At 54.2% G+C, this 19,595-nt stretch overlaps 1 protein-coding gene across 7 annotated transcripts in view; it reads left to right on the top strand.

Moving 5' to 3' along the window:
* The window catches only part of AMPD3 (adenosine monophosphate deaminase 3), a 41,975-nt gene that overhangs the window by 9,230 nt on the left and 13,150 nt on the right, over nucleotides 1-19,595 (top strand). For all 7 annotated transcript variants that reach the window (XR_009542431.1, XM_060159683.1, XM_060159682.1 and 4 more), the window contains exons 2-7: nucleotides 534-759; nucleotides 6,543-6,747; nucleotides 9,961-10,123; nucleotides 12,553-12,772; nucleotides 14,636-14,765; nucleotides 18,896-19,090. Coding sequence is in view for 6 of the 7 variants with exons in the window: in XM_060159681.1 (XP_060015664.1) it covers nucleotides 534-759; nucleotides 6,543-6,747; nucleotides 9,961-10,123; nucleotides 12,553-12,772; nucleotides 14,636-14,765; nucleotides 18,896-19,090 (1,139 nt within the window). In the remaining variant the exon portion in view is untranslated. The remainder of the gene's footprint in view (nucleotides 1-533; nucleotides 760-6,542; nucleotides 6,748-9,960; nucleotides 10,124-12,552; nucleotides 12,773-14,635; nucleotides 14,766-18,895; nucleotides 19,091-19,595) is intronic.

The following is a 19,595-nucleotide window of genomic DNA, read 5'->3' as shown; positions in this document are numbered from 1 at the left end:
GCAAAAGGCCTCATTTTATGTGGTGAGGAGTGTAGCTGTGGATCTCCTGGGACCTTATGCTAATCATTAACCCCTTAGGTCTTTGGTCTTCCCCTATGTGCAGTGGGAAGCAAGTCTGGACGTTGTAGTACGTGGCACGACCTCCTCATAGCCTGCAGGAAGGGGCTTCTGAACTCTCCTCTTCCTGCTCTGTCATGGAAACCAAGGCTGGAAGGACGGGGCCGCCCACGCGCTAAGGATTCCCTGGGTTCAGGAAAACAGAAGTAGACTTGGTTGGACAGTTCATTCTTTCACTTCTGAACGATTGCGTTCTCGTGAGATGTAACTGGACCTACACCCTTCCCATCCAGTCACTTATGGAGCTAGTTTTAAAAACTGGCCTGCAGGGTTTGGTCTGGGGAGTTCCTAAGTAGACAGCTGACCACAAGCACCGGGGCACCTGGCCCTTGTTTCGGTGTCTTCTCCTGCCACTCACCAGTGACTCAGGTGGTCCAGTAATTCTTATAGGCTCACGCTGGTTCTTTTTCTGCCAGTCGAGATGCCGCGCCAGTTCCCCAAGCTGAACATCTCCGAGGTGGACGAGCAAGTCCGGCTCCTGGCCGAGAAGGTGTTCGCTAAAGTGCTCCGAGAAGAGGACAGCAAAGATGTCCTGTCCCTCTTCACCGTCCCCGAGGACTGCCCCATCGGGCAGAAGGAGGCCAAGGAGAGGGAGCTGCAGAAGGAGCTGGCGGAGCAGAAGTCTGTGGAGACTGCGAAAAGGTTTGTCCCCCTGACTTGTGTGGGGCTGTTCAGACGCGGGCAGGCTGTGGGCGTGTGTCCTGGATGAGATGCTTTGTGTGAACTCGGCTGTCCTGGGAACTGAGTTTATTTCTTAACCAAGACTACTGAACTCACCGCTTATTCACTGAAGTGTGTCTTGGTGCCTTTGTTTGGTTGAAAAGATCAAAACCCACTTTCTCTCCTGATGTTTTAATAACAAATCATGTGCACAAGTACACACCGTTTCCAAATGACATTTCCATTTTCTTTCTGAAAACTCAAGGATTTCTTGGGAAACATGTTCTACTTCTTTTCATGGCTAATTAACAATGTATATGTACTTTGCACTGTTAATTAACTCAGCTCACTGTTTGCCAGGTGCTGTGCTGGGCACTGGGGATGTATTAGTGAACAAGATAGGTATAGTCCCTGCTCTGTAGAGCTTACAGTCAGCCTAGACAGTAATTAAGTGACTGGACCACTTAATTGAAAAATGACAAGTTATGATAAGTGCTGTGTTAGTCAGGGTCTAACCAGAAAAGCAGAAACTACTTGAGTAATGGAAATAGGATTTTCATGCGGGGAATTGGTTACAGGGGGTAGAGAACCGAGGAGGCAAGCAGTGGGGAGAGAGGCAGCCCGGAGATTAGACACAGTAGGAAGCAGCCACTACCCCAGGCAGAGAGACAGTGGAGAGAGGTGGTGTTGCTGGAGCCTGGGGTAGAGAAGTTGGAACTGTGGTGGCCTTGTCAGTGGAAAATGTAGCCTAGGGGGAGAGGCAGCAGCTGCAGAGATGCCTCCCAAGGCAGAGATGGAGGCAGGGATACCTGGCTTTAATCCTTCTGGCATGTTCCAGTTTTCCCCACCGGTTGCCACTGGCCAAACCTAGCCAGCAGCCAGCTGACGCATGGAGAGGGAGAGTCCTTTTTCAGACTGGGTTCTTCGGGAAGGTCTTTCCTAGGAGGTGACGTTGTAGCTGATGCAAGGGCATAAGGAGCTAGCTCTGGGTAGAGCTGCGTGAGAGTCTTACAGGTGGAGCAGCCGGGACAGAGGCCCTCAGGGATCTTCAAGGAGGCCCATGTTGGGCAGAGGTGTGGTTAAGGGGGAAGAGCCATGACCTCCGGCTGGAGGGGTAGGCAGGGCCCAGATCAGGTTGGTCTGTGCTCCCTGGTAAGTATCGGGCTGGCTAAAAAGTTTGTTCAGGTTTGTCTGAGATGTTACGGAAAAACCCGAATACACTTTTTATCCAACCCGATAGTTTGGATCTTTGTCCAAGTGCATTGGGAAGCCCTCACCCTTTTAGCGTATTTCACCTGGGAGGGCAGGATTAAAGAATAAAAAGCTTTGAGAACGTGTCTGGCAGGGCCGTAGCTGGGTGCCTGGCTGGCTGGCGTACTGCAGACCCCAACAGCTAACATCGTAGAACTTGGGCTTTCTCTGCAACCAAGTCCACCATCAGGTCCGTCCTAAGGTACCGCCTTATTTTAAAAGGCAAGTCCTTTCCTTTCTTGGTAGGACAGAATTTCAGTATTTCCTTAACTTGTTTTGGAAAGTAGTAAAATGGCAAGTACTTGTATGAAGGCAAGAACAGAGGTTCATCATCCAAAAACTAAGTGTTTTCCTTCCTCCGAGGGCTGTGAAGTGAAGGGGTCGTTGGTGCCATTGGCCAGCTCTGAGTGCCAGCCTTGTGCTGAGTGAGGTGGGGACAGGTCATCCCTGGAGGGTAAAGAAGAGGCTGATGGGGGAGACCCTGGTCCACACTACACTGACTGAACAGAGGGCTAACTTCATGAACCGAATGGTCTGCCGGCGTTCTGTGTCTTAAGAATTGAGCATTTTGGACCCTTAATAATGAGAAGGAGTCCTGGCATTTCGTATTACTAGAAATAGGTTTCTGAGGCCAGTTTCCATTACAGAGCGACACTGGGCCTGACGTCTTCAAAAGAGAGTCTTCTCTTCTTATCGATGCCCAGGCTAATAGAAGCCTTCTTCCTCTAAGTCTAAACGATGCTCCGTGGTTTCCAGAAATTCCTCTGCAAGCTCATCTCCAGAAATTTTGCTCCTTCCCTACTTGTTAGGTTGTGATGGTCTTGGTTTGCATCTGTCTGCCCCCTTTTTTTTTTTTTTGCGGTATGCGGGCGTCTCACTGTTGTGGCCTCTCCTGTTGCGGAGCGCAGGCTCAGCGGCCATGGCTCACGGGCCCAGCCGCTCCGCAGCATGTGGGATCTCCCCAGACCGGGGCACAAACCCGTGTCCCCTGCATCGGCAGGCGGACTCTCAACCACTGCGCCACCAGGGAAGCCCTGTCTGCCCCTTTTGACTGGAAGCTCCTTGAGGACTTTATCTGGCTCCCACCGGATCCCCGGGATCTAGCCCAGGACTCGGCCTGTGTTGGTGAGCAGTGGATGGTGTGTGGCAGAAGAAAGACATCCTGTTTCTCCACTGCCGCCACAGATGCTACCTCGGGGTGGCCACGGCTCTCTGCGCCACTGTGTTCTACCACTCCCTGGTATGCTCTGTGACCTTGGGCCCATTAGGAAACCTTTCTGTGCCCCAGTTTTTCATCATCTGTAAAGTAGATATGGTAAAGAGCTACTTTCTTGGGGTGTTGTGAGGAATGAGGGAATTAACATACGCAAAAGGCTTAGGGCAGTGCCTGGATCACAGGAAGCCCCACGGAGATGTTAACTATTTGTCCAGCTTCCTGCGGCAGAGATGGGCAGCAACAGCAGCTACTGCTTCCTGTGGGCTAAGTGCTGCCCTGTGCAGTTTACTTTCATTCTTTAAGCCCCACATGAAGCTTATCAAGTGGATATCCTTATCTCGATTTTGCTGATTAGGACACATTGCCAGTAAGTGACAGGGCAGAGACTCAAATCCACGTCTTTCGAAGGTAGGACCCCACACTTTAACCACGAGGCTGTCCCATCTCCAGTCAGGGCTGGGGTCCTTGCTTCCACGAGAAGACACTGGAATGACACTGGGGGCTGCTCCCCAGGGTATAATTGCCAGCTTCTGAATGAAATGGAGGGAAAAGCTGGACCGTAGCTCCCTGCTTCTTTTCTGCCAGAGGACAGCTTGGTCCCTAGACTGCCTGTCAGATGTCCCAGCATCCTCTGGAGCTGTGCACTCCCAGCTTTATCTCTCAGCCTCGCTGTTCAGTAGAGGCACCGTTATGCAAATACTCAGATGCGAATCGTTCGGAGGAGGAACCCTCTCTGCAGCTTCCTCTTTGTCTCTGGCTGCTCCCTGACATTCTGGAGCCTAAATGCTCATGTGGAGCCTTTCCGCCAGAGCCAGGCGCTGTGCCGGGCTTTGAGGATGGAGGGCGCTACATACAAGAATCAGAGGGCGACCCCTGCCCAGTAGCCAGCGAGGAGCCTGGGCCTCAGTCTAGGCCCACATGGAGATGAATTCTGCCAACCACCTGTATGAGCTTGGAAGTGGATTCTTTCCCAGGGTCTCCAGCTAAGAGCCCAGTGTAGCCAGCCTGGGTTTGGTCTTTCAATACCCCGGACGTAGAGCCCAGCCGAGCCCACGCCGACGTTTCACCTACAGAGCTGCGAGCCAGCAAGTGGGCCCTCTCCTTGGGCTCCATTTAGCTTTTCCGGTTTTCTTAGAGACGAGCTTTAGTGGTTAGCTCTGGTTATTCCAAGCCCTGGCCCATGGCGTGTGGGCCCTAAGGAGCTGCCCCATCTGTTGTTAAACCTGTCCCTTATCCCTGTGGAGTCCGAGCTCCCAGCCCATGTTCACGTGTGACAGTCTGGGGCTCACCTGAAGACCAAGGTTGGAGCCGTAATGGATGGGTTCTGGCTTCCTCCCTGGGGCAGAGGAATATGGACGTTCCTTGCACAAGTCTGGTGGGCTTTGGCTCAGACAGCTTTCTGATTGTGGTTTTGTTTTTTTTTTTAAACTTTCTTACCTGTTTCTCACCTTAGATGTCACCTTGCTTTTCCTTAGCAGGACTGGTCATCAGGCGGCATTAGCTGAGGCTTGCAGGGGTATAGTTGGCATAGAGATAAAAACAGTGACCTGGCAGACATGTGGGTGACACAGAAGCCAGAGTCTCCCAGGGTCTGGCTGACCCTGTCAGAACAGGAGAGGGAGCCCAAAGTAACGGCTCTTCCTCTAGGTGCGAACATTCAAAAGATGCCAAAGTGGGAACCTCATTGCTCAAGGTGAGTCTGCCTCTGAGGAATGATTGACAGACATGCGTTGGTATCTTCCTTGGAATGGGATGCTTGACTCAGCTCCATGTGATGGATGGATGGTGGGCTGGGGAAAGCCTAGGCTGGAGGTTTCTGGAGTCCAGCCTGGGTTTCCTGAACAACTCAGTGCATCTGTTAGGTAGGGTTGGGGTCAGGGCAAAGACAGACTTCTGAAAAAGGGCCGCCCGCCTCCACTTTCCAGGTCTAAACAGTCTTGTCCCCAAAGAAGAGATAACACATGTGGGCAGAAAAGGACCAGAGAGCCATGGCAAGCAGTGGGTGTATAGACAGGGCAGGGAAAGACTGGCGGTTCCTGAAAAATCAGCCGTGGGTCTGTGAGAAGAGACCCGGCCAAGAGCCAGGAGGAAGATAGCTGCCTCCGGGTGAGTCATAAGGTCGGTTTGGAGATCAGCTGATTTCTCCACACCCTGTAGGTGTCGTGGGGACCTGGAGAAAAGGAGGGGTTCTAGGGGCTCTGGTGGGTCACGGTTGTCACTGAGTCCTTCGCTGGTGGCTGTAGGCCCTGGTTGTGCTGGGATAGTACCCAGGAGGCTGCTGGGCCCTGTGACACAGGAGGGCAAGTAGTCAGCTGGTTGCTGGCATTGGACATCACTGGGTGGCAGTGCTGGGGAGAGACGTGGGAGAGGGGAGTGCTGATGGCCTCACCTCCCTGCTGCTTAACTCTATGCCTGGAGATCCTAGGACTTGGGGTGGTGTCATTTGAAACATTACTGATTAGTTAATGAGGAAGGTGAGGGTTCACAAATCGGCATTGCAAATAAGCACGAGCTTGTGGCATTTTAAACCAACCTTGTGCTTACTTCCCCAAGAGTTTGTGAAATCGTCTTTTGGTGCCGAGGTGACAGGTCCAGAGAGACCTGAAATTGATGCTGTTCAGTCCCTTTCCCATAACAAAGCTACAGACCTGTGCCTGCCCCAGCAGCGGCCAGGAGGGCACATGCCAGGCTAGAGGAGGGAGCAGCTGGGGTGACAGGGTACCAGGGAGGTGGGAAGCTAAGGGCGAGCTGCACCTTGCCGTGACTTCGTATAAGCCATTTCCCATCTCTGGTCCCCTGACTCTTCCTTTATGAAAACAGGAGGTGGGACTGCTTGACTGTAACGATCTCTTCTGGCTCCAATGCCCCAAATTGTTAACTTTGTGAAGTGCACTGTGATTGAGACTGTTCATATGCTGGGACCCAGAGTCTGGCTTATCTGAAGACAGCATGGTGGTTGATTCGACATCGTGCTCACCTCACTTGCCCTTGGTGTTAGACCCCTGCAGGGTGGTCTGCCCTCTGTCTCCTGAGACATTTGCCTACTTGCATGTTCCACGCGCCCTGCAAACGCAGGCCACAGCAGTTCTTAGTGGCCGCAGGGAGGGGTGTCTGGGATATTGCATGCAGAGAGACGAGTGTGAGAGGACGGCACGAACGATTAGAAACTTCTTCACGGTAGGACCAGCACCGCTGATTAATCAGAGCCAAATTTTCCTGCCATGTCCATAACAGAGACTCTTCATCACTCGCCCCAGTTCGCTGCTTTCTTTCACTTTTCCTTGTCCTCGACTTTTAGAAAGAAAAGTTTTAAGATGATTCGGTCCCAGTCCCTGTCTCTGCAAATGCCGACGCAGCAAGATTGGAAGGGCCCCCCGACAGCCTGCCCAGCCGTGTCTGCCGCAGCTCCTGTGCTCCCCGGAGCCCCTCCCCAGCCCGCACCTGCACCCTATGCCATGCCTGAGTACCAGCGGGTCACCATCAGCGGAGACTACTGTGCTGGGGTAAGGCGTCTCTGCGGGGGCTCTGTGAGTGTTGTATGTGCCTTGTGCCAAAGCTGGGGTCCCGTGGGGTCACGTCCAGCCCTGAAGCCTGGCCTGGTCTGTGGGTGTCTGGGAGGTGGCAGGCAGGAGGCACAGGAGCCTGGAGAGAAGGAGGGTTCTAGGAGAGGTAGCGGGTGTGTGTCTAGGGCGCTGCTCTCCCTGTGAGGAGGGCCTAGGGCTGCAGGTTGGTACACCGTGTGGCCCGTAGGTTCCATATGTGCTGTGGGCCCAGAAACACTGCCTCTGTCCCTGTAGCCCATTGGGGACGGTTCCAGCTTGGGCTCTTTAGTGTTCCCGGATGTTGAATGGATTAAGTCCTGGTGTTGATTGGTTTGTGCGAAATCAGTTATTGCTGAATCAGCTCCTCCTCTGTGCTTGGACTCATGTCCTTAAATACAGGCTAGACCAGCCAAGCAGGACAAGCAGGTCTTGACAAGAAAGTAAACAAGCTTGGTTTGCACCAAGTCCGTTAACTCAGTCACTGAAAATATGCTCCTTTCACCTGGTTGGATGATGCCTTTTTATTGCTTGTTTCTTGAAGAGAAGTATCACTTAGTGCCAGGTTTGGTTCCATCTCCCTGGCCCTCAACCTACTACCCTCAGTTGGCCTTGTTATTCTGTCTCTCTTCTTTAACAGTAGTTTTAGAATATATAGTGTATCTGAGAAAGCAAAGTGACTTATTACTCTTCTATACGTTTTCTTCTAGCTTAAAAAAATTTATTTTTTGAGCAATAGAAAATCCTTGCACATGGCTTAAAATTTAAAAGGTACAAAAATTATATCAGTCCTCTAGCTACCCGATTCCCCTCCTCAGAGGCAATCCTTGGTTTTGGTTTCTGGTGTGTTCTCACATAGATGGCCTGTGTACCTACAGTTTACTATGCCCATGTAGTTGATTTATTTATTTTTACACAAATGGTAGTTACTATACATTATACTGAGCCTGGGTTTTTCATGTAACAGTACATCTTGGAGATAATGCCATATCAATACATCAAGAACTTCCTTGTTATTTCTTTTTTACAAGTGCATAGTATTCCACTGTGTGGATGAACCATACTTTATTTAAATTCCTTTCTATGCATGGGAATTTTGGTTGGATTGGAAACAACACAGGCCTTGCCTAGAGATACAGCATCCTGACCAGGGGTCCGTGGTGTCCACCCAGACTCTGGCATGTGGGCAGAACAGTGGAAGGGGAGACTAGAGGTGGGCTGACAGCCAGCTGAAGGGGGGTGGACGTTGGCCTGGTGCATTAACTAGCTCCTTTCAATCAGTCTCCTGCTTGGCACATTGTAGGGCATTGAGCCCCTGAACTGGTGAGTGGTCCCCAGAGAGCCACCAGTCTATGAGAGGCAGGCTGACCTTGCAGGTCGCCTTGGCCCCCAGTGGGTCAGCCGCCAGGCATGAGGCCTGCAGTGCTTACAGGTTGGCTGGTCTGCTGGGACTCTGAGCACGTCTCTGATACCTCCAGCTGTGGCCTGAGCCCCTTGCCCTGCTGAGTCCCTCAGTCCTGCAGACAGTATTTGGCTTTATTGTTGGCAGGGACATATTTGTGTCTACGGTGTTGTCCGCTCACCTATTCCTGTTGCTCTTCTAAGCCATCAGAAAGTGTAAAATGGAATTAACACCCCCTCATGGGGACACCTGGAGTCAGGAAAGGAGAAGCTCCTTCCTTAACAAGAAGCAAGGAAAAAAAAAAAGTAAAAGTGAAAAAACGTGCATGGGAAAGATGTATACCAACTTCCTTCCTCTGAGGATGGAGTGGGTGGAGGAGGGCAGAGTTTTAGCTGTTATCTGAGATGATTTATTTATGTAAACATATAAGACATCTGAAACAACAATAAAAAATATTAAAATTGTTAGCTCTGGAAGGTAGATACATGGGTGTCTGTCATATTATCTTCAGTGCTTGTCTGTATGTTTACAACATTTCAAAGCTAAAAATGATTTTTTTTTTACTAAAGCAGAGGGGTCACGGTCCAGGCCCCAGCCTTCCGGCTCTGTGCTCCCTCTTGTACCTCCCTCTGCTGCGTCTCATATCCTCTCTTATGAATGACTGTCTCCCCCAGCACGTTCAGATTTCTTCCACACCTGTCCTTCCCAAGAGACAAAGATTAACGAGCCCACTGGAAGGCGAGAATTTATCTCATTTATCTCTGAGCGTGAGGCAGCTCTGGGAAAGCAGAGCATACTTGGGCTTTGGGACTCGGTCAGATCAGGGTCTGAAGTTTGACTTCGTGACTTCCTGTGACTTATCCTCTCTGGGTCTCTTTTTCCCCAGTTGTAAAATGGGTTGCAGTGAGGACCAAAATGAAATCTGCGAAAAGGGTCTGTCCCATAACATACAAGTGCTTGTTGACGGGGTGAACGGGGGTGATTACCAGATGAATCAGAAGCCTGGGGTTGGCAAAGCAGCAGACTGAGCACACAGAAGTTTTTATCTTTACCTCCAAAGAAACATGTATTTTCTCAACTGAAAATGATGGTGCTAACCCTGATCGGGGATACGGTCCAGGCTGTGCCTCTTCTTGGGCCAGGGGCAGCAGCAGCTGGCTTGTGGTTTAATCAGCCGCACTGAGGCTGGCCTGCAGTGTGCAGGCTGGGGTACCTGACTCTCTCCAACAGCCCCAAATCTCCGGCTGTGTTAGGGGACCCCCAAGACCCCTGCTGGGTTCAGTGATTTGCCAGGAGGACTCCTAGGACTCAGCGCAGAGCTGTGCTTAGGACTAGGATTTATTACCGTGAAAGGCTGCAGAGCAAAGTCAGCAAAGGGAAGAGAGAGGTACGTGGGGCAGAGTCTGGAAGAGGCCAGCAGCAAGCTTCCCAGCAGCCCCACCCAGTGGAGTCACCAGAAGGCACCTGATCCACTCAGCATTGAATTGTGACAGCACGTGTGAGGTGTCGTCTACCACGGAGGCTCCTTAGAGACTCAGCAGCCACGGTTTTCACTGGGGCTGTGGCCACACGCCTGCAGAGCACATCCCTCGGGTCCAGACTCCCAGGAGGAACTTGGGTGTCCGGCATTAACCATGGTATTTGTACAAGCCGTTCAAGCACAGGGAACCACTGGGCCCACAGTGGTGGGAATGCTCCCCAAACCCAAGTTGCCTGCTGCTGGTCAAGGGCTAGGTCAGTGGTCTCAGGCCTGCTGTGTGAACCCTTTTCTGCAGATCACCGTGGAGGACTATGAACAGGCCGCCAAGAGCCTGGCCAAGGCCCTGGTGATCCGGGAGAAGTACGCCCGGCTCGCCTACCACCGCTTCCCACGCACCACGGCCCAGTACCTGGGTCACTGGCGGGCAGACGCTGCACCTCTGGAAGAGGGCCTCCCAGGTACGGCGCTGTGGCTGCAGGTGGGCTTTCAAGCAGGGCATGGCCCGAGGGTTGGTCAGGAGGTTTTACTGGTTGGATGTATCTCCCCCAGATGGTGTTTTAAGGGCAGAGCCCTGGTGTTGGCTTCTCCTACACTGATTTTTTTTGCTGGTTTCCCCGAGGATTGATTCCACGTGCACTGTGTGCCTTGCCCTTGGTTGAGCTGTACAAGTTGAGAGAGACAAGGCAGGGGAGGGGGTGAAAGACAGTCCCTGATCTTGGGGGTCCTCCAGGGAGACAGGCAGCCTCATGCTGGATATTTAAACACAATCAGACAGTAAATGCCAAATTGGTGGTGAGGTGGGTGGCGTGTGGGTAAGTAGAGAGGGTGTGTTCCCAGGGCAGGGAAGTTGGCTCTGGAATCCAACCCACCTGCATTCCGATCTAAGCTCCACCACTGTCTTGGGCAAGGAAGGTATTTCTCCAAACCTCAGTTTCTCAGTCTGTAAAATGGGAATACTAATATCTATCCCTTGGGCCAGTTGTGAGGATGAAACGAGAGAATGCACGTGAAGTGGTTAGTGCAGTTCTGGCATCTGGGGAGTGCTTGGTAAATAGGAGTTACGTTGATGCTGTGGAGTTTGGGGAAGGAGGGATCAGAGAAGGCAGGATGGTTTCTGGTGGAGTCTGTTTGGCCTGTGAAAGACCAGGAGCAGTAGAGGCTGTAAGTTAACTAGTATGAATGAAGACAACAGGAAACCTCGATCTTGAAAGTTGGTGGTGGGGGATCGGATGAGGGCCTGGTGGCCTGTGTCAGCACCCAGGACCCTGGCTGCCCCCTCGGGGGGAGTTGGTGCCAAGATGTCTCCTGTCTCTTGCTTTTCTTGAAGCTCTGAGACCTCGACTTTGGGCATCTGTTACTACCTGGGGCCCTGGGTAAGTCTCAGCCCTCCCAAACCCGTTTCCCTGTCTGTCTGAGGGAAGTTGATCCCACCCGCTCCAGTGTTGGCAAGGGCAGGCAGGACTGACTGTCGAAGGTGTACTTTATACAGAACAGAGTCCCCGGGGCCCGGGTGTGAGTGTGGTGACGCGGAGGCAGTGGTCCCCCCAGGCCTTTGGACTGCGTGTGTCTCACAGGCACTGGCACGCATCAGGGACTCCTGAGCTGGCCTGTGGCCGTGCCTGAAGTGTGTGGGGGGCGTCAGTTCCCCGCGCCCCTGCCGCTTCAGCCCCCGTGATGCCTCACGTCTGCTCTAGGGCAGTCTGTTCCGAGCACTGATGGGGGTCGCCCGGGCAGCTACTCCGCCTTCATTCCTTCCATTGATGAAGATTCCAGGGTTTCCTCCTGCCTGGGGTGGCAGCCAGGCAGCTGGACCCTGTGCGGGGTTGGCTGATGTGCAGAGCTGAAGCCCCCAGTTCTACTGCCGCTCAGCATAACCTGTTCCTTGGCCAGAACAGAGCTTATCGAGAGCCAGGAAAACCCACTATGAGAGTGATGAGAATAATGCCTTACGATGTATTACTGTTTACAAAGCATTTTCCTCTACCTGCTAGCGCAGCCCTCACAACAGCCCATTAAGGCAGGGTGTCATCCTCAGGTGAGCAGACAGGTTCTGGAGGTAACGTCGTTTGCTGCAAGTCGTAGCTGGGAAATAGCCAAGAGGCCTTTTCTGGCTCCTGTGGGCTAACAGCCCGCAGCCGTAGGGACAGACAGCTCTGTCTCTGGGGCGGATGCGGTCCCTATTCTGTGCTTATTTGTGGAGGGGATGGCTTCTAGCCCCTTAGCCTCCCTGGGCTCAGGAAGATGTGGAAGGGCAGGGACAGTTACTCCCACCGGGCAGTGCCAGCTTCTGTCTGTCCTCTTATTAGGAGAAGACACAGCTGCCCTTTTTCATAAGCCTCGTGTCCCTGAAGTTCCCAGGAGGCTGCAGCTTATTTCAGTTGAAACAGTGAAGGGCCAGCCGTGTGCCAGGGCCCGTTCTAGGGAATGGGGACACAGCAGTGAACAAAATGAACACATACTGCCCAAGATAAAGAAGAGAAATTATTTTACATAGTGGCAAGTGCTGAGGAGACAGAATAAAGCAGGGAAGGGGATATGAGATGTCGGGGGCAGTGGGAGTGGTTAGGTTTTAGATCAGACAACCAGGGCAGGCCTCGGTGGGAACGTGACTTTTTTTTTTTGCGTTACGCGGGCCTCTCACTGTTGTGGCCTCTCCCATTGCGGAGCACAGGCTCTGGACGCGCAGGCTCAGCGGCCATGGCTCACGGGCCCAGCCGCTCCGCGGCATGTGGGATCTTCCCGGACCGGGTCACGAACCCGTGTCCCCTGCATCGGCAGGCGGACTCTCAGCTACTGCACCACCAGGGAAGCCCGGAATGTGACTTTTGAGCCCCCGTGAGCTCCTGAGGTGAAGGGCACTTGGCCATCACTCAATCCTGTTTTGCAGACTTCCACCCTCCCCCACTGCCCCAGGAAGACCCTTACTGCCTGGATGATGCTCCCCGAAACCTGGGCTTCCTGGTCCGCATGCAGGGGGGCATCCTCTACGTGTACGATAACACAAAGATGCTGGAATGCCAGGAGCCCCACAGCCTGCCCTACCCGGACCTGGAGACCTACACGGTGGACATGAGCCACATCCTGGCTCTCATCACCCATGGCCCCACGTAAGCCCCCCGAGTCTGCCTCTCTTTGCAGGGGTGCTATCCTGTAGGAAGGGACCGGGAGAGGCCTCTTGCTGTGGGCTTCTCCTCAGCTAAACCACCCCCAGAAAGAGAGTGGTTTCCCCTTTCCCCAGTGCTTTGTGGGTTTCTGCCACAATCTTCCTTCACAGGCTGGCATATTCTTAAAGTCGCTACTACCTGGCCCTTCTGCACGCGCAGGTGTGGGGCATCTGCTTGCCGCTGGCCACCTGCGCACCTTAAAATGGCGGCCACTCCTCCCCCCAGGCAGGACGGCAGCCTTGCAGAGAGTTACCAGCCTAGGGCGTTACTGCAGGTGGGGGAGTGATGAAGACTGTTGCTTCCTCTGTTGGCTTTTCTGTGTTTCTGGAGGGGAGAGTGCAGGGAGCCTGGGAACTTAGCTACGACCCCCGTGTCGCCTGTAGGCTTGGCTCGAGCTAACCTGGCAGGGAGCTGTCTTCCTGGGCCCTTGCTTCTTGGTGAGCACTTAAGCGAATCAGCAGTGGAGGCTCAGCCTGCCCGGGCCCTGCGCCCCTCTGACAGCGGCTGTGCTGTGAATACCAAGCCAGGACTGGGGGTCCGGGGGAGGGGGAGGAAGCTGGTCACGGCTGAGGGACTTATCTCTTGTCCTGCCTTTTGGGGTTCGCTGGAAATGGGGTGATGCTGTGCCTGAGGTGGGAGGGTGGGCCCCGAAGGGATGGACAGAGTGGGTCTTGGTCCTCGGTGATCTGAGGGCAGACGTAAGAGCTGGGAGGGGAAAGGGTAGTTCCCGGGAGCTTGCCTCAGCCAGGAAGAGCAGGAGCTTTGAGGGGAAGCCTGGGGGATGGGACTGCTCCCCACGTGTGTGAGCAGTGGCTGTCGTCAGGGCGAGTCCCGCTGGGGAAGGGACTGGGTGATATGGCCTTGGGAATCCCGTCCGACCCAGACTGTCCCATGCTTGGCTCTGGGGCTCATCCAGCTGACAGACGATGGTGCTGGTGCGGGGCCGGAGGCTGCTCTTCACGCACGTCTCAGTGACGGGGCGCCAAAGGAGCTGTGTGTGTTTGGGGGCCACAGGGAAGCAGGGTGGCCTGGCTTGTGATTGAAGGTTCCGCGTGGCTGTGGACACAGGCACAGGCAGTTGGCTGAGAATAGGGAGTGCTCCCACCTGCAGTGGCCTTTGCCAGCCAGTGGGGACATCAGTCCTTGCAGAGAAGGTAACAACACCCCTACGTTTCTCGTCTGCCCATGATGCAGAACATCCCCCCCTCATCCTGAAGCCTCAGAGTTGAGAAGTCTTCAGGTCTCAGGGTTTGGGGGATGTCATTTGGTCACAGGGTGGTTCTCTGCAGCCCAGGTGGGCAGGTCACGCCTTAAGGTTTGACTGTATTATCAATCTTTTTCACTTTTTCACTCTTTTCAAGGAGTGAAAGGTGGCTGAGGATAGATGGGAGGAAGGAAAGACGGAAGGGCTGAAGGAGGGAGATCTTCCTTGAGTGTCCACTCTGCTGAGTTGGGCCCTTCACACACATAAGCTAGTTTAACCCTCATTTCAGTCTTGGGCATTGCTGGCTCCATACCTGTTCATGAGAGACAGCAGCTTGGGATGAATTGCCTAAGCCCATAAGGCTAGAAGTTAAGGAACCCGTGTGAGGTTGCAGTCAGCTCTCTACTGCCCCCATCGACTCACATGGCTGTGGTTCCACACTTCAGCTGGGTCTGCAGAAAGCGGGCCCCTCCGTACCCCTCCCTGCTCCATCCTGACCTTCCGCCCAGGGGTCGGTCGCCGCAGACACTGGAGGTCTCCAGACTAGAGAGCTTGCTGTGCCTTCTCCTCAACTGTGGTTTCTCCCCCTTCCCAATCTGCAGGAAAACGTATTGTCACCGGCGACTGAACTTTCTGGAATCCAAGTTCAGCCTTCACGAGATGCTAAATGAAATGGCCGAGTTCAAAGAGTTGAAGAGCAACCCTCACCGAGACTTCTATAACGTGAGAAAGGTGCGTGAGCCGGTGTTCAGAGCCGGTGCCCTAGCCCGTCTGGGCTCGGCCCCCTGCGTAGCCTTCCTATGTACAGAGGGAAGACTGGCCAGTTGCCTTCCGTGCGGCAGGCCACGCCTCAGGTGGTACTTGGTGTGACATGGTGGAAACCTTTGTCCATGTTGTGTATCTGTTGGAACGTGCCCTCCTCCTTGAGAAATAGGGCATGGCCTATTAAGTGGTTATGAGAGTGGAGACCAGCCTACTTTTACAGTAGAGAACGTATTAAATTTATCATGGATCGAGAAAAGCTATTAAGGCCTCTTTGGACTTGGGAGTTTGTGGCCCTGCTTCCTTCTGCATGGGGCGTATTTAAGGAAGAGCATCCGACGTGCCCCCCTCTCTGGCCTTCCCCTAGAGTGGAGAGCCTGCAGGGGCCGCAGTCGGGGCCGACGTGCAGGTTAAATGATCACGGACTTCCGCTTTGCCATTTTATTCCGTGTAACTAATATACAGCGAGCGTGGGATCAGTGCCAAGCGTGGGGCCTTTGATGCCTAATGAGAGGACTTCCTGTCCACAAGCAGCTCCCAGCCTGTTACTGTTAGTGTGATAGGTGTGTGACCGGGGTGTCTTTCAGGGAGAGGCCAGGACTGAGGTGACTTTGCGTAGGAGTTTGCCAGGCAGAGGGCAGGGCAGGGGGTGGAAGTGATGGCCCAGCAGGTAGAGGGAGCTGTGGCTACAAGCAGCAGCAGGGGGAGAGTGGCCTGAGACAGGAGGGAGCGCGAGGGTGCCGCAAGGGGTGCAGTGTGGCTGGAGCTCGGGGGTGGGGGCAGAGGCTCGTGGCGGGCTGTGGGGAGTGAGCCTGCAGGTGTGGGTGAGGTTCTGGATCACGCAAGGGCCCACAGGTTTGTCAGAGGCAGCAGGGAGGCGGGCGGGGGTGTGGCGCTGCTCTGGGACAGAAGCTCCGGGAGAAGGGTGGGGTAAGGCTATGCCCGGAGGAGGGGTGGCCACATCTGAACTGAGTCACAGCAGGGTTGTCATGGCCACAGGGGCCTCTGTCCCAGTGCCACCCTCTCCCTGGGGTCAGCTTTGACAAGGGAGGGTAGGCCAGAGGAGGTTGTGTCTCCTCTGGAGAGCCCAGCTCAGGCCTCCCTGACCCCCTGCCTGGGAGCACTCAGCAGTACTACATGGACGGCCTTCTCCAGCGAGGCCCTGAGATCACCTCTGCTAAGCTGCATCCCACTTGGATGGGATCAAGAGCCCCCAGGGTGCAAGTTAGGCTTCTGCTCCTGGGCTCTGAGGCTCATGGAAGAGTCTCGGGGATTTCCAGGCAGAGGTGAAAGGATGTGTGTTAGACATCACCTCCGTGGCATATTCACCTTCAAGCACCATCTGTTTCTTCTGTGTGATCCTCAGGTGCTCAGACAGCTGGGTGCCTCAGTCATTAGGCCAGCTCCTCTCTGCCCTGCCCAAAGGAACCCTACAACGCCCAGATGGGTGTCCAAGAAAACTCCTTGCCCAGCCCTGCGCAGCCCTGCCCTCTGCCCACGTGCGCGCTCTGGGCCCGACTGCTTCCTGCTGCCTGCACCTGACTGCACTGGCTCCGACACTGTCTGCTTCTAAGGCGGGGCCCCAGTGGGTGTTTGCGCTCTCTGGCCACCATGAGGGCGAGAGTCCTAGGGGGCAGGGGGCGAAGGGGCTGTGGTTACATACCAGAGCCCATCCTCGCGTTCCCTGTCAGTCTGGGCGTTCATGTGCTCTCTGGACAGAGGTGGCCTTGAGCCCCGTGCTCTGACACAGTGGGCTGTTCTCTGACACCACAGCTATCCGTAAACGCACATCCAGGTCAGGCTGTGCCTTGCCCCTCCCTGCCTCCTGAGTGCTGGCTGCTTCATCTTACCCTGGAAGCCTGTGCTAGGGGAGGAGAGCTGACTTTCTGAAGTTCAGGCCGGGCTGGGAGGTGGCCTCCATACTTCCAAGTGGCTGTCAGTGTCACGGGGGCAGGCCAGGGTCCTGCTCTGAGGCAGGAGCTGTGCCTGGCTGTGGGTCAGTGTGGGCGGTACTTGTGAAATTACCTGCAACGTCACATCAGGTCATGGGTTATGGCACCGTGAGGCCAAACCAGCAGGACTGTGTCCCTGAGATGACTGTTTTCTGCTCAGAGCTGAGAATGAGGGGCTGAGTGTGTTCGCTGCTTGGGAGTTGGGTAAGATTAGGCCTTACCCACTTTGGTTTAAATGTCATATCAGGGATAGCAGATAGGTTTCGTCTTCTGTGCCAAACTTGACCAACGGGGAGCGGCTACCTGAGGCTACTCCCGAAGCTTAGTGAAGAGTGCTGTAATTGATCACCGATGTTTGCCACAGGGGTGGAAATAGTCAGCGTTGGCTTAGGGGCCGGGTATTGGCCAGCCCTGCTTAGAAACTCTACTGTTCGTTTAGACCCAGGTCTTAGATGAAAGCAAGGAATGCTCTTGGGTCTTCTGGTGAGTTGAAAATGCTGACCTCCAAGGACAGGCTCTTGTACTTGTTCCTAAAATAATCACCTTGGTAAGTTTGAAGTTTGGATCAGATGCTTCCTGGATTATCCAGTTGTTTTCCTCCCTCCTCTAGTGACTCCTGGGAATGAGGACAGGCTGCACCCCCTGCAGTGTGTCATTGCTATGCTAGAGGACAGCAAGAAAGCCCAGAATGTGCTAAGTCATGCTGAGGTAGTTGAGCCCAGCTGTGTCCAGATGAGATTACTCCGGCTGACCTCCGCTTGTGTGTCCCACATGAGCCCAGCCCATCCGTGTTGTGCCTGAGCCTGTGTACTGCGCTTTGGATGACGTTTTAACTTTTGGTCCTTCCTTTCTCTGATGCCTAGTGGTCTGTTTTTCTGGTAGGAGTGGCAGGATTAAGGGCAGGAAGGGCTCTGATGAGTGAGTGATGCTGGTCAGTGATATGGGCTGGCTGATTAAAAAGCTCACAGAGGTTCGATGGATCGGATGTCTGGTTTGGCATGACTTGGAGATGCCTGGCCAGCTGTGAACAGCATTCTTTGGCCTGAGGTCAGCCGCCTCCTCACCCCAGCCCTGGCAGAGCGCCCAGTCAGCTGCAGCAGGGACTGCAGAGTGTGGGCTGGCAGCTGGCAGCACCCTGGTCAGTGAGGCTGCTGCCACCCTCCTGGGGGAACCTCCCTCAGGCCCCTTGGGCTCATGGAAGGGGGTCAGGATGTTCACTGTGACTTCAGGCCATCTCTCAGCTTAGCCAGGCCTCCGTTTCTTTAGGGCTAGTGGCTGAGGGGAATGCTCTGAGGGCTCCAGAGAGGTCAATGGCAAGTGTGGGATTTTGTGGGGCATTAGGTGGGTCCTCAGGTTTCTAGGAGGTTGTGGATATCATCGAAACTATTGGAACCTCCCACACCTGTTCATTGGTCCATTCATCCATCCATTGATTCAACATCATACCAGGCTCTGGGGTAGGCGCTGGAGGCTTAGATGCATCAGACATGGTCCCTGTCCTTGAGGACTGAGCTCCCAGTCTAGTGATGAAGTAGACAGAAAATTATTAGATCAGATTGGAGGACATAAACAGTGACGGGAGTGTCTGTGCTAGAGTCCCAGGTTGGGCAAGGGAAAAAATGATCCGCTGTGCTTGGGGGATCAGGACAGGCTGCCACGTGGAGGAAGTCGTGGGAAATTTCTTGGTGGATGGATCGGTGGGGAGGAGGGAAGGCATGCCAGGCTGAGGACACGCGGTGTGAATAGCATGGCACCTCGGGCACCTGTAAGTGGGGGTGTCCTGGCTGGAGCAGAGAGCAGGGCAGTGGCAAGGTGAGACTTAAGGCTTGAAGTAAGCCTTGAATCTCAGGCTAAGGAGCTTGGGCTTTATCTTGAACACTTGGGGGCACTGATGATTTGTTAACAGGGATAGTGGCTGGATCTGACCTACATTTAAAAAAGATCTCTTGGTGCTGTAAGGAGGGGGACTGGGCAGCAAGGCTAGACGGAGGAAGACCAGTTCCAAAGTCTACAGGAGAAATGGGGCGGGGGATCTGGCGTCAGTGCAAGTGCTGAGGCTCTGCGCTCCACACCGAAGCCTGGATGTCCTGGCTCCTGTTGCCGGGGGGAGGTGGCCCAGCTCACGTGCTGGGGGCCACTGTGTTGCAGGTGGACACGCACATCCACGCAGCTGCCTGCATGAACCAGAAGCACCTGCTGCGCTTCATCAAGCATACGTACCAGACGGAGCCCGACCGGACAGTTGCCGAGAAGTGGGGCCGGAAGATCACCCTGCGGCAGGTGTTCGACAGCCTGCACATGGACCCGTACGACCTCACTGTGGACTCGCTGGATGTCCATGCGGTGAGTGAGCTCGGCCAAAGGGCCTCGTGCAGTCCTGGTAGGGGACTCAGCCCCCTGGAAAGGAGCCAGGATTGGGCTTGGAGAGAGGCTGGCCACGTAGGCATCTCTTTCTCTTCTAGCCGTGGATGATACGGAACAGGGTTCTTGGCCTTTCTGATCAATAGAAATTGACTAGAGGCTAGACAAGAAATTTAGGCAAGGCTTTTTTGGGGACCCTGCTGCAGCAGGGGGGAGCGAGAACAAACAGGTTCCCTTTCGTGCTTGCTCCCTGCGTGGGGAGTGAGCTTGTACCTTATATGGGGTAAGGGTAGGGATGTGTCCCGGGGTTGGGCAGGAGCGGTGGCTTAGGTGGTTTGCCCACCCCTCTGGTGGTGTTGAGTGCAGGGGGCATGCTCAGTACCCTGCTTTTGCTTCCAACACCCTGTTTTTGCTCCAGGCTCTTCAGAAGTGGCAGTTGGGGTTTTTGGTCTCTTTGTATCTTTTTTTTTTTTTTTTTTTTTTTGTG

This window comes from Lagenorhynchus albirostris, chromosome 9 (assembly GCF_949774975.1).
Source record: "Lagenorhynchus albirostris chromosome 9, mLagAlb1.1, whole genome shotgun sequence".
NCBI lineage: Eukaryota > Metazoa > Chordata > Mammalia > Artiodactyla > Delphinidae > Lagenorhynchus > Lagenorhynchus albirostris.
This window is presented reverse-complemented; position numbering and strand designations above follow the sequence as displayed.